The sequence below is a fragment of the Lissotriton helveticus genome, chromosome 3_1 (assembly GCF_964261635.1).
Source record: "Lissotriton helveticus chromosome 3_1, aLisHel1.1, whole genome shotgun sequence".
Taxonomy (NCBI): Eukaryota; Metazoa; Chordata; class Amphibia; order Caudata; family Salamandridae; genus Lissotriton; species Lissotriton helveticus.
Window position 1 is genome coordinate 413,575,977 of NC_136061.1, and position 13,671 is coordinate 413,589,647.

Here is a 13,671-nt window from a genome sequence, read left to right on the forward strand (position 1 = left end):
TGACAGAGGAATTGTGCCATCCAGGCGTACATTAGTTATTGATATCCACAGATAAATCTTTTTTCCCATCTCCTCTCCCACTGTAGTGCACTTACTTTACAGTAAGTCGCAGGGGTGAGGATCCATGGGAGACTCATGAACCAAAGACCGACATGGTGCTTGTGGCTGCCAGGGAGAATCTGGTTGAGGAGCATGAATGCAAGTGTTGGTATCCATCCCATAACAAGATGGGAGAAATTTCTGGTTTAGGGAATAGTGGTCAAAGCAAGACAAGATTGTGTCCAGGTTTCCCTTCCGATTCATAATAGGCAGAACCGTATTAAGGGGCTGCATTCTCAATCAGTCTTTACCTGACAATTGTGCATGTTCATGGTCTTATTTGCTCTTTGTTCCAGTCTGCATCTGGCTCCATTCCTGTTTGCATCTTAGTTTTCTCATGTTCCTGCGGTAGCTTCACTAGGCAGTAATCACTGTCTTCTTGCTACTTACCTCTCACTCTTCCCCCTTCAGCTTCATTTGCCTGGAATCTCTGGATTCAGCTTCTTATCAAAGTGTCCCATAGCCTTCAGGTAGTCAGCGGAATACAAATGACTGTACATTTTTTGAATTGCTAATTTTGTAGCTGTAATAATATTCAAACCTTGAATGTGTATGCCTTTTGTTTACTGGGTGTGATAGTGGCTTCATTCAACTAGCTCTTCGGTGTTTCTCTCTTACCCTTCCCATCTACCCTCTTTCTCCTTGGCCTGTTTCTAAGTGATTGTGGTTATTTTATAAGTATGAATGCTCTTAGGTTTCAGGGATGCTTGGGACTGTCTGTGTGGACTCTAGATATAGCCTAGGTGTGACATTGGTGATACAGGAAGCTGGTATGATGTATCCAGGCTCACTCGACTAGAGTGCTCATGGGTCCTGCTGGGTGTGAGACTTGATGACATTATGGATGCAGCAGACTAGTCGTTCCACCTTATTTTCAAGCAATTCTATTTGAACTCGGTGTTGGATTTTGATTTCACTGGTGGTCAGCAAGCGTTGAACTAGCATAATGCTCCCTGCCGGTCCTGACACAGAATGAAACATTTCCTAGCTAACTTAATGAAAGTTTCAATACTTTAAACAAATGTGGTTTTCTTTCTTGATGATATATAGATAGAGATGACCTGATGTCATCTGTCTATTGTTTCTTCCAGGCACATGAATAGATGAGAAACAGGAGTAATGACAGCTTTTATATAGTGAAGTCAATCAAGAGGAGAGTGTTGCCAGCATTTACACAGGACAGAGATGATCTGTGATTTGTTGTTTTTACTGGACTACTTTTTCACATAGACCTATGGAAATGTAGTTGGGTTTGTTATTAATGTTTGACGATGTGTGCTGAGTGGCTTCTGTAACAAATAAAGCAAAGATAGAATGTGTTATCCGGACAACCGAAACCTTAATATAATTTAAATTTCCTTTAAGGTAGCTAGGAAGGGTGACAACTTCGGGAAGATCTCCCACTCATGCGAAGAGTAGGGATTGTTGCGTTGGCTGCTTGCTTTGGCATTATTAATGCTCAGAATGTGGGAGGCCAGCCTTTAGTGTTATATTAAGGATTTTCAGGGCAACTGGCAAGAAATATTTTGGGGCCTCTGTTCGTAATTACTTAGAATTTTATTACTCATTTTCTATCAATTCAAGACCATGATACAAGCAATATTGACTTATATGTTAAAGGCTGTTATAGTGAAATACACAGAAATGAGATTGAGAAAAACCTCACTTTCCTAGGGCCCCTTCAAAAGTTGGAACCCTGGGGAACTGCCGACTTCATCCATGCTTTAAAAAGTAGCTGCCATGCCTTGCTGCAATGCCGAACTCACTGAACTGAAACTGTTGATAAATTCTTGGGCAGTGAGTTGCCCTTTATTTCCTAATGTAAAATAGGAATATAGTGTTTTCGTTGTAGACCATCACAACCCTAGATCTCAGAATGCGTAAGAAGGCATGAAAAATAAGATTTCCCCGTGCTCCAACATGTTCATATGCAGGGACATATATAATTTGGATCACAACTCACTGAAGAGAGATTTGCATAATGTGCTTTCAGTGGATGGGCCAGGATATTGAGAGCATAACCACCACAACATTCCTCGGTGGGAACCAAGTATATATTAGCAAGTATGTGTTTGAACTAGTCTTTTCACAGTTGGTTGCAGACCACTAAGTAATTGCAGTGAATCATTCTACAGTTTAGCAGGGGACTTATGTGTAGGAGTCCGCTAATCACAGTAGTCTCCAGATCCACCAGAGAGTCACAGTCTTGTTAGTCAAGAAATGAAGCACCACTTGGTTGATGGTGATGGTTTTGCCAACCTAAGAGGAGGGTAGACCTTGCCATACCTACCCCAACAACTACTTTTTCACAAGTACAATCACTAATGGGAGTGAAAAGTTGGAATATAAAGAATATATTCCAAAGAATACTTTTAATCTATAGGTTTCTAACGTCACATTGCATCACATTGAATGTGGTAGAACAGATGATTCTTATACGAATCTTTTTGTCCAACGGCTCGATGATTAGATTATTACACATTGTGTCAAATATTCACAAGAACCTCTATAAACCACCTGGGTGACCCAGAATTGCTGAGATTAATTTGTTTTCAGAGCCTTTGGAACTTTAAGTAAATCAGTTATTAAGAGATTCAATACTGATTTGAAGGACATACGTAAGTTATTTTGATACTAGAAGCATTAACCTTAACACTGCACAATCATGTTTAGTTCACACTATGTATACATTCCTCACAATAAGGGCATTCAAAATACAGAATGGCTTTTATCCTATCCCATCACCATCAGACAGAAATATCTTAGCAGACCCCTATGGTGACTTGATGCATTCAAAGTATTCTCATTGCCTTAATAACTTCAACATCTGTCCTAATCAAAAATGGAAAATGACAGTGGTTGCTCCATTGCTAAAGAAGAAGGCTAGGCTTAGCCCATTGGATCCTGGAGAGTGTAGGCTAATATCTAACTCATCTTATCCATCCAAATGTCTGGAACAGATTGTAATTTCACAGGTACAAGACAAGTGTATCTTGGAAATGACAATCTCCAGAACAAATGTCAAGCAAGCTTGAACAGTGTACCAAGTACTGGATCAATGCCAGACATTGGTGCTGGGTCATCTTAGAATGATCACAGATAGAGACAGTATAGGTTCCTTAATTTTGTCATACCTGTCTGTGGCCTTTAACATCGGCAGCCATCACAAAACACCTAGAGGTCGATTATGATGGCGGACGGACCTGCGTCCGTCCGCCACCCCCGAGGTGGAGGGACCGTCCACAGGGGCAGCGGCGTTCCCTCCGTTGGAATTAGGATGTGACCGCCACCCTGGCGGTCACATCCTGTATATTTAACATTGCGTCGGGTGCTGCTTTAAGCAGCACCCGCCGCAAAGTTAAGAATGCATGCTGTGCATTTGCATGCACAAAGCGGCAGGCACCGCGCGGTGCCTGCCGCATTATACATGCAAGTACCCCCCATGTGCACCCCCCATCCCCCTTCACCCTGTGGGCCCACAACGGCCCACAACAAAGCAAAGACCGTATGCCTTTCCACGGCGGCAATGCTGCCGTGGAAAGGCATTGGACCGCCAGCATCTTAATATGGTTGGCGGTGTCTCGCAGACACCGCCACCATATGTGAGCACTTTTTCCGCCGGTCGCGAATGCGATCGGCGAAAAAGCGGCGGACGGTCTTGCCGTCTGCCGCGGACCCCCCAGCCATCCTAATGTGGCTGGGGGTCATTTCAGGGAGAATGGCGGACGGATTGCCCCCGGAAGCCCTGCGGAGGCAATCCGTCTGCCATCATAATCGACCCCCTAGTACACATTTATAAGTTGAAGGGAGCTGAATCATTTTTGCCTGACAAAGTTCAGCAAAATCTCTATGGCTTCATTTCTGTCTGAGACTTTGGTTATGAGTGCCTCATAAATTAATGATCCTTGTACCAACACCTGTTTGTGTATGGCACACAATTACAACTGGTGTGCTATTTATTGCACCTGGTAATTGCTGGCTGCAACTAAGTCCACACATTTGGATTTCCACCTGTTAAATTTCAGTAAGGCTCAACTTGTAATAGGAGCTATTTATTGCACCTTATAAATTCTAAGCCTCATGGTATCAGTTTTTTAATGGTTAATATCACCTACTCCTTCAGATCACTTGAAATAAAGGACTAAACGAAAGGAGCTCCAAGGATGCAGGCACTCTACATTGTTACCACACTGTGTTAACATGGACCACCGGCCTCTCATGAAACTGATTCATGATTTTGGGTTTTAGATCTTCAGCTATGCAGATGAAAACAGATTATCTTGGATATTACCTTTTCAAAAACACACTGTAAATTCGATATGCTAGTACACAGATTATCCTGTATAGTAACACCCTGAAAGACCTGGAAGGGTTTTATTTATATTTTAATTAAAGGGTGAAACCTTGAGTTGGAATAGAGATGGGATCCAGAATTGTATATTTAGATTTTCTCCTTTAACTGTTTTGGAAGAGATCGCCAAAGAGTATAGTGGATCAAACAATGGGCTTTGAAAATGGTTCTTGACGAGACTGAAAGCAAATGGCAATCCTAATAAAAGGGTACATGTTGTTATTGTTGTTACTGCTATCTAGTGGATCATTTACTTTTGTTATATACTGTCCTTCTTGCTTGATATGCATGATTAGACATTTCATGAGCCCCATGTGTGAGGCATTGCAGTAGTAACATTTAGGTAATGTATGACAAGAATTCAGTTCTATTTGATGAAAAAAGTATCTATTTAAGGCAACCTTGAAAGTATTTCTGACAGCATGCCACAGTATGTACCAAAGCAGCTCCTGTGATCAGCCAGCAGCCTCTTTGTAATACTGGGTGCACGGAATTCAACAAAGGAGAGCCTTTTTGGTACTGGTGCCAGCTGCATGATGTGCTCACCCATTACCACTGAGGCTGAGATAGATTCAGGGTCATCAGAGTCTACAGAAATGTTTGAAAACGTGATTCATCTCTTATTGACCACAGCATTGCCAAGGGGAGATATAGAGTGCAGTGTCTGGATAGCATTATGAAGCCTTGTGTGGCATAAGCGGGCACAACAAATACCCTTAAGTAAAGATTCCATTTGTGTCAGTATGTCCCACTTTAATCTGACCAATGCAGTTTTTGACTTCGGATCACTGCGATCAAGATTAGAGGGTCCATTTCCACAGTTTTTCATGATTCCTGGGACTGCTGACATTTAATGCCTGTTCTGTGCTTGCAGTAAATGTCAGCGGAATATGAGTGCAGCATGAGTCAGGATGTTGATGAGCCTTAAGGTTGCCCAGATTAGGGGGGGCTGTGGACTGGCTGGGGAGGGGGGCAGTATTGTATGCTCACCCGATGGTGCTAGAGGGGACCAGGGTGTACATCTGCCACTCTCCAGCTGTGGTTTTACTTGATGTGGATCCCCACCAGGTAAAAATAGTTGCAATGTTTTTGGATCCAATAATTCAAGGTCCAGAAACACCAGACTACTCATAGCATGATAGCCCTCCACCCTACTCATAAAGGGAGCCTTAGACTATGTCCTATTGTCAAAAGAACAAAATGCTGATACGCTTTATCCAAAAAACCGTTGCTGTTTTCAGTAGCCTTGAGTAGAAACACATAAATTGAGAGAGAAGAAACGACAGCTGTGCAGTAGCAGCCTGCAAACTGATCATGCACACAGTAGTGTTACAGACTAGCACATGGTTGTAGTTTTCAGTATCCAAATCTCACTCAGGCATTGGGCACTGGGTTCTAATCTCTTACCCGCGTCATGAAGAGCGGATTATCTTACAATGAATTCTAGTCAGGGGAGAGGAGACTTTTACTTTCAAGGCAAACACTAAAGAGGACTGAGGAGGAAGAGGTTGCAGGGAAGAAAAATCATTAATGAGGATGAGTGAGAAGTGGGTGATTAAATAAGATCATTTTTTAACCCGGGCTTACGATTGGGCACTTGGGACTTTGAGAGAAAGGACAAGTAAGAACTTCAGGATCACATGAGTATGTACATATGAAATCCAAAATTATCTGCAGCGTTGTAACTGATACAACATCCCTTTCCTGCAGGTCATTACAGTCCTGTGCTTGAGGAACAGGAGAGTGAAGAAGAGTTGAGGGAAGGATCTGAAGAACCTGGTTGGCGATCCCGAGTACCGGCACCCAGCATAGCTGCTAGAAGAACACTGGGCCTGGAAAGGACATCTCGGCATGAGAGGGCGTCTACAAGGCATGAACAGGATTCACACACTGATTTTCCAGAGGTACCATTTGTAGATCTTGGTAGACTAACTCCAACATACTCCACATCTCCTACCACATTGAATAGGACTTCCCTATACTCGACAGAGTAGTAATTATTAAATTAAGTGCTCAAAAGCACTGTAAAACATGGAGTTGTGTTCATTGCAACTGGAACTAGTGAGATCCAAATGTTGTACATAGAACAATGAGATGTAGGTCATGTGCTGTGTTGGCCACATTTGTCAACTAGTAAGAACACCACTCATGAAAATGTGTTGGGACCATCAGGGTGTTGATTTCATCTTCTGTTGATATGCTTGGGAGTGATCCATTTTTATCAAGGAAACAATATAAAATTTGGGAGACCCAAAGATAGGGAGGATACATTAATAATATATTGTTCACTCTGTAAAATCCTTTTTGTATAATTACTAAATCAGTGTCTTTTATGTAATGTGAGGTTTCCATCAGTGGTGATATAGAAGAAAGCTTAGTCAAGAAAGCACAAATGACACCAAGGGTCAATTGTGTGAAGTTGCACCATGGATAACGGCACCCTTTCTTCTTTTACATATGCAAAAACAATAGGGGCAACTTAGTGTCTGAGTAGTTTGCTTTATGAAAGCAGTAAAATGTGCGTAGAAAAAAAACCATGACCAGTAGTATGCCCTGTAAACAACAGATCCTAAAATACATAAATGCATAGTCCGCATACAGTGATGGCTCGCCACAGACTGTTGTGAGTACGATATGACACTCTGTTTCTGCAGCACTATCAGCTGTCTTGTTTTTCATGCATGAACCGCCTCATCCGCCTTTTCTCCTCCTTGCTTTGTGACTGCCAGCGCCAGGATGCCTCTTGAGGTGATAGCGCGCTCTATAAGTGCAATAAATAAATAAATAAATAAATAATGAGGTGATAATTTAAGTGTGGAAATCTTGCCCTCGTCCCCATGACTTGATGAAAACGGCCATCACCAATGTTGTTTTATCGTTAATATTGCTCAGAGGGATTATCAGGCTGTTTGTTTGCTACCTTTCGGACTGGGACTAGCCATGGAATTTTCAGGCAAGGGACACCTGAGGGGACTTCAATCAATCAATCAAATATAACTTTATTCGATTGTTTAAAAGCAATCATAAAAGTATACATACAAACATTTCATTAAAATACATTTCAATTAATTTTACAATCTCTAAGTGTTGTACATAGAAATTCATTAATGGCAAAGTTTCAGTTTAGTTACATCCTAATCTCATTAAAGTGCATTATGTGATCATACTCTTTCTACTGCGCATCACTTTTTTCAAAAACAGTGTAATTGTTGCAACACATAGATGATTATCCAGGTATTGCATACTTAACATAGCCAGGCGGCACTGCCGAAAGCCCATCTCTCTCAATAGCGGCAGTAAAAGGCTATGCCTAATCTGGTTATAGAATTTACAAAATAAAATAACATGCATAATGCTTTGGTGGGAAGCATCATCACAGGGGCAGGGCGGTAAATCTTGCATCCAGTTATTTACTGTTGGAAAACTAACCAATCTGTGAAAAATTCCAAATCTAAAATGGGATAATAAGAATCTATCATAATTATCTGGGACATACATCAAATAGGGTTGAATATTAGAAGTAGTTAATAACATTTGATGTTGTACGACAGTAGGTTTGAAAACCTGAGATGTAAGTCTTAAGGAATCCAAAAATGCCAGGCCCTCCTTTTTCAGGTCCTTACGTGACATGGGTGAGATAGTAAGGGGATTTAGAAAATAGTCTAACTTCCCAATATCCGTTAAAAATTTGCATACATAACTCAGCCAAGGTATCCTCATTGCTCCTTCTACTTTCAGAATATCTGTCAAAATATCTCTGTTCAGCTTTGTCTCTTCTTCAGTCCACAGCCTGTGCCATATTAGGACAGGTTCAAGCTTGATGAGATCAGATATATAGGCAAGACCCAATTGTGCATGGCAGTTATAATTAGGAGTGCTCTTAGGAACTGCGAGGATAAACTTTAAAAAGGAGTTCTCAACTACCTGGATGGGCATAGGGTCTGCAAACCCCCATACCCCACTACCGTAAATTGCACCAGATACACATTTGGCTTTGTAGATTTTAATTAACTCCGCAGGTGGTCTGGTGCCTAATTTCTTCGAGAAAGTCTTGAGGGCAGCCGTCGAGCGAACCATAGCAAGTTTTTTCGCTGCCACTGCCTGTCCCCATGACTCACTATGATTAAACAGTATACCTAGGTAGGAAAATTGCTTAGTGGATTCAAGTTTCTGTCCTGCTATAAAAATGGCCCTTTTAGTTTTTAGGTGCCTGCCGCAGTGCATGGTGAAAGTTTTTGATGTATTTACTCTTAGGCCCAACTCACTCATAAAGAGGGCAAAACTATCCACCACGCGCTGAAGTCCCACTTGAGTACGAGAAATTAGCACAGCATCGTTAGCGTACAAAAGCGCCGGGATTGGGAGGCCGGCTACAGATGGGGGATCTAGACTATTATTGCACAGGGCTTTCTCCAAACCATTTATGTACAAGTTAAAAAAGAATGGGGCCAGGACACAGCCCTGCCTGACACTACTCCTAATTGGGATTTTGCCTGTGCGTTCCCCCTTCCTATAAAAACGCTTAAGATAATAAATAATATTTTCTTCAACCCCAAGTTATCCCAACAATATCCATAGTTTGGAATGCACCACCCAGTCGAATGCGGCCGAGAGGTCGACAAAGGCCAGGAACAAATACCCTTTCCTGGCTCTTGTGTACTTCCCGGTGAGCATTAAAAGATTTAGGCCCAGTTCCACTGTTCCGAAGCCAGAACGAAAACCATATTGAAAATCAGATAAAATAGAGTTGTCCTCGGCCCAGAAAAAGAGCAGGTCCAAGATTATTCAGCCCACTATTTTAGTAAATGAATCTAAAAGGGAGATGGGTCTATAACAACCCAGGTAATGTCTATCCCCCTTTTTATAGATGGGCACTATTGTAGATTCCACCCAGGTGGGCAAAAAATCTGAAACACAGCTAGCATTAAGTACCTGGACCAGAAGGGGGCCCCACAGAGAAATGGTAGCTTTAAAAATATCTATGGGGGGGCGTGGCCGAGCGGTACCGAAGATGGCCGCACTCTAACGCAGCTCCTTCGAGGAACTACCTGAGGCCCCCAACATCCGTCAGTTCTCCTACTGCCTCGCTGTCCCTGAGGCCGGCTTCGGATGCGGCAAGGGCTCCGGTGTCGGGAGGTGTTTTTCCGGGCTCCCTAGCCGGCGCGGTTGTCCCACGCTGACCGGTGCAGTTCAGGGCCTATGTGAGGCCTACATCGTGGTGTGGACGCCGGCCTCGAGTGACCCTGAGGCCGGCCGTGAAGGTTCGGTGCCGAGGCGGGGTGCCGGACAGGACCCGGGCCCTGCGGCAAACATTCGGCGCCCAGTGTGGCGGGGCACACACTGGTGGGCGTGAGTGTCCCCCCCACCCCCTCCTCCCGAGGACTGGAGCGGGAAGACTCGGAGGTGAAAACAACGCAAGAGCAGGAGAGATCCGAGAGCCGGGACCGACATTGGGCATTTCTTGGGGCACAATGTTGTGGCACTCCGGACTGCAGGAAGGTAGGACCCCATCCTGGGACTGTCTAGCCAGAGATCCGGGCCTGGGAGTTGAAGGGCCCTAAGCGCGGTGACCCACCGGTGACTGTAGGAGGCGCTGGACAAGTGGCGCGAAATTAGGCGTGTAGGTGCTTGAACGGAGCTTGGGCCCCACTGAAGCTACAGGGGCCCTGTGGACATAGTCAGGTGGCAAAAGGCGTGGAGTTGATTTTTCAGATAGGGGAGTGTGGAGGTGGTGCCCCCTTCCATTGATCTGTGGAGCGTGAGTAAGGGGCAACAGCCTTAGGGGTGAGGTGCCCTCGGGAAGCACAGGCCGGAGGAGCAGCTGGTGTGATCTATACTACCCCCGCCCTCTGGGTGGATAGCGGACGGCGGGGCACATCCGAAGATTGAAGGGCGCCCCCTCCCCTGTGCCCACGGGCGGGCCCGGTACCAGTGAATGCTGTCATGAGACCCAAAAAATCCACTATGACCCAGACAAACACTATGGACAATTACACTGCCGCCGCGGCAGGCATAGCAGATGTGCAGACCGGCACCCAGTCGGGCACGCAGGAGCCGTCTTTATCGTCGATCATGCAGGTCATACAGACATTGGGAACCACGCTGGAGTCAAAGATAGACAAGGTCTCCATAGAAATGACACTGCTGAGGGCGGACTTAAATAAAACATCAGAGAAGGCCACCCAAAATGCTGCGGACATTGCGGAACTTCAAAGTGCTTCGAAACAATTACAGCAGCAGGTTCAAAGACTGTCGCACCACCAGAAGGTGGTGGTAGCCCGGCTGGAGGACCAGGAAGGGAGGGCCCGCCGCAACAATATACGCGTGGTGGGAGTGCCGGAGAAGATGGAGGGGCCGAGCGTGGACCTCTTTTTGGAGGACATCATCCTCAAGCACCTGCGGCCCAGACGCCTTTTGAAGTTCTTCACTATCGTCGGGCTCATAGTGCTCCGGTCACCCCGCCGTGCCCAGGGGCCCCGCTGCGAACGATATTTGCAAGAATCCTCAACTATAGAGACCACGACGCCATTCTGCAGGCTGCCCGCCAACATGGGGATCTTCATCTGGGCAATGCCATCATCAGGTTCTTTCCCGACTTCACGTTGAAGTTGCAGCAGGAGCGTTGGTCCTTTGACGGGGTCAAAAAAGTGCTTCGAGAAAGGGGCATCAAATATATGATGTTTTTCCCGGCCAAACTCAAGCTTCTGGTTGATGGTAAATCCTGGTTCTTCACCTCCCCGGAGGAAGTGCATTCCTGGTTGGAAGAGCGTGTGGATGCCACGAGCTCCGGGCCGGGGGGCAACTGGAGGAATACAGCGTCTCCGTCTCCAACTTCCTCGGCTGGCTACCCGGGTGGTGGACGTCAGCCCCGGTGGAATTCTCTGCCCCCGCCTGCGAGAACCGGGCCCGGAGCCTATCGGCCTCGCCGGACATGGGGTGATGGAGCAAGGACTGAGCCGCAGTACGGAGGACGTCCGGAGTGCATGTGATGTATACTGACATTTCTTGTTTCTGAATTGCCCTGTTACCGGAGGTGGTCCTGGACAATGACCAGGGGAATGAGGGACCTGACGAGGGGGAGCCCTTATATGATAGGGGTTTCCACATATGTTAGCCTAACTCTGTCTTGGGGGGATTTGGGGGGGTGAGGCCCGGTCATGATCCTTTCACATGTGTTTAGCTCGGGGTTCAACTGGACAGGCCGAGGCAAGTTACAGATTACGGAGTGGGGCCGAAGGTGGTTCTCAGGTTGCGGGATTAGGTAGCAGTACTCACCCCCCATGGTTTTCGTTTTAAAGGGCTACAGGCACTCTGCTTGTTGGGGGATGCCTGTCCATGTTGGCAGGCGTGGCAGGGTAGCAGGGAGGGGGGGTTGTTCTAGGGGTTGGGGGAATGTCGGGTGTGGGATTGTTCCTTTTGCTTTGCTTTGTTTATACTGTATTTGGTTTGGCTCCTTTGGCACTGATGGCGAGCAAACGGAATGAGGGGGAGGGAAGGGTAGGCCCTTGCCTCATCGAATATTGGTGGTAATTACTCGAAATGCATACACCACGCGCCAGTCACATTAGTATATTATCGTGGAACGTTAATGGCCTACAAAACAAGATTAAGCGAACCATGGTACTCCAGTATTTACGTAGACATGCACCAGATATCGTCCTGCTACAGGAGACGCACCTGCTGGGGAACCACTGCAAAGCCCTCAATAGATTTGGCTATACGATGCGGGCGCATGCGGGCTTCACTACAAGCTAGAGGGGAGTCGGAATCCTTATTAAGATAACCCTACCTCTTGTGATCGGGAGATCATGGTTGAACCCCTTAGGGAGATACGCGGCACTCACAGCTCAGTGGGAGGGTAGGACTATTACGATTTGCTCCTTGTATATCCCGCCTGGGCTCCACGGTACCACCCTCCCCGATATTGGGAAGTTGCTATTGGACATGTCACCAGGGATCCTGTTCCTGGGGGTCGACATGAATGCCGTCATGGAGAGGGATCTCGATAGGTCTTGTACACTCCCTGCCAGGGGTGGGACTTGTCACCTCCGGGACTTTGTACGAGCCATGGCACTGGTCGATCTCTGGCGGGCGCATAACCCCACGACTCGACAATACACTCATATTTCGGCAGCTCACGGCTCAGGGTCCAGGATTGACCATATATTCACGCAGGTCGGAAACATGGATTAGTTCCAGGGTGGATGTCACAGAGCGAGAGGGATCTGACCACTCCCCAGTGGAAGTACACCTGCGCGGTCCGGACCGGGACTGTACTGGTCCCCCCTCCATCTTGACACCTTTTTATTCAAGGATCAGGAGTTTCAGGAAGTCTTTAGGGAGTGGGTTGACCACTATTTTGTGGAAAATGTAGGTTCTGTCAGCTCTCCTGGGGTAGTGTGGGAGGCGTACAAGGCGGTGGCCAGGGACTTTGTACAGGCGGAGGTAGGGAAACGCCGCAAGGAGAAAACCGCACTAATTGACAGGCTAGAACGGGACCTTCAGGCTCTAGAGAATGTACCAGATGGGTCCCCGGAGCAGGTTCGGGATAAGGTGCATAGACAGCGGCTCCTTGAAAAGCAGATTAGAGACGCCCTGGCAATCCAGAGACGAGTGTATGACCTGGGAGACAAGGCCAACTAAATGATAGCCTGGCTGGAGAGACGAGCTCGGGATCGTAACTGGATCCCGGGAATACGATGAGCTGATGGATCTGTGCGAGTCACGGGCAAGGAAATAGCGGTGGAATTTGCGCACTACTATGAGAAGATCTATCAGTCTCAGACTGCTCGACAGGAACAGGAATGCCAGGACTTTTTGGCTCCCTTGCGGTTTCCTACCTTGGAACAGGCTGATAGAGATCTCCTGGACTCACCCATGACGGTCCAGGAAGTGGAGGCCGCCATGGGAGACTTGCAGGCAGGGAAGGCGCCGGGGCCTAATGGCTTCCCGGCAGAAGCGTTCGGTTGTGTGTCGAGCCGCCTAGCACCACACATGCTCAGTATGTTTAATGAAGCCAAGCAGATGGGGGTACTTCCCAGAGACTTACGGTCAGCAACAATCGTTGTGATACATAAAGCCGGCAAACCGCAGGAGCACTGCAGATCCTACAGACCAATATCCTTACTTAATTTTGAGACCAAGGTCCTCGGTAAAATCCTGGCCACTAGATTGGGGACGGTTGTACAGTCCCTGATACACCCGGACCAGTCGGGCTTTAT

At 46.4% G+C, this 13,671-nt stretch overlaps 1 protein-coding gene across 1 annotated transcript in view; it reads left to right on the forward strand.

Annotated features, from left to right (window-relative positions):
* Positions 1-13,671, forward strand: part of KIAA2012 (KIAA2012 ortholog) — a 758,941-nt gene that overhangs the window by 182,582 nt on the left and 562,688 nt on the right. Inside the window, exon 5 of the mRNA XM_078680227.1 lies at positions 6,161-6,354. Within this exon, the coding sequence (XP_078536353.1) occupies positions 6,161-6,354 (194 nt within the window). The remainder of the gene's footprint in view (positions 1-6,160; positions 6,355-13,671) is intronic.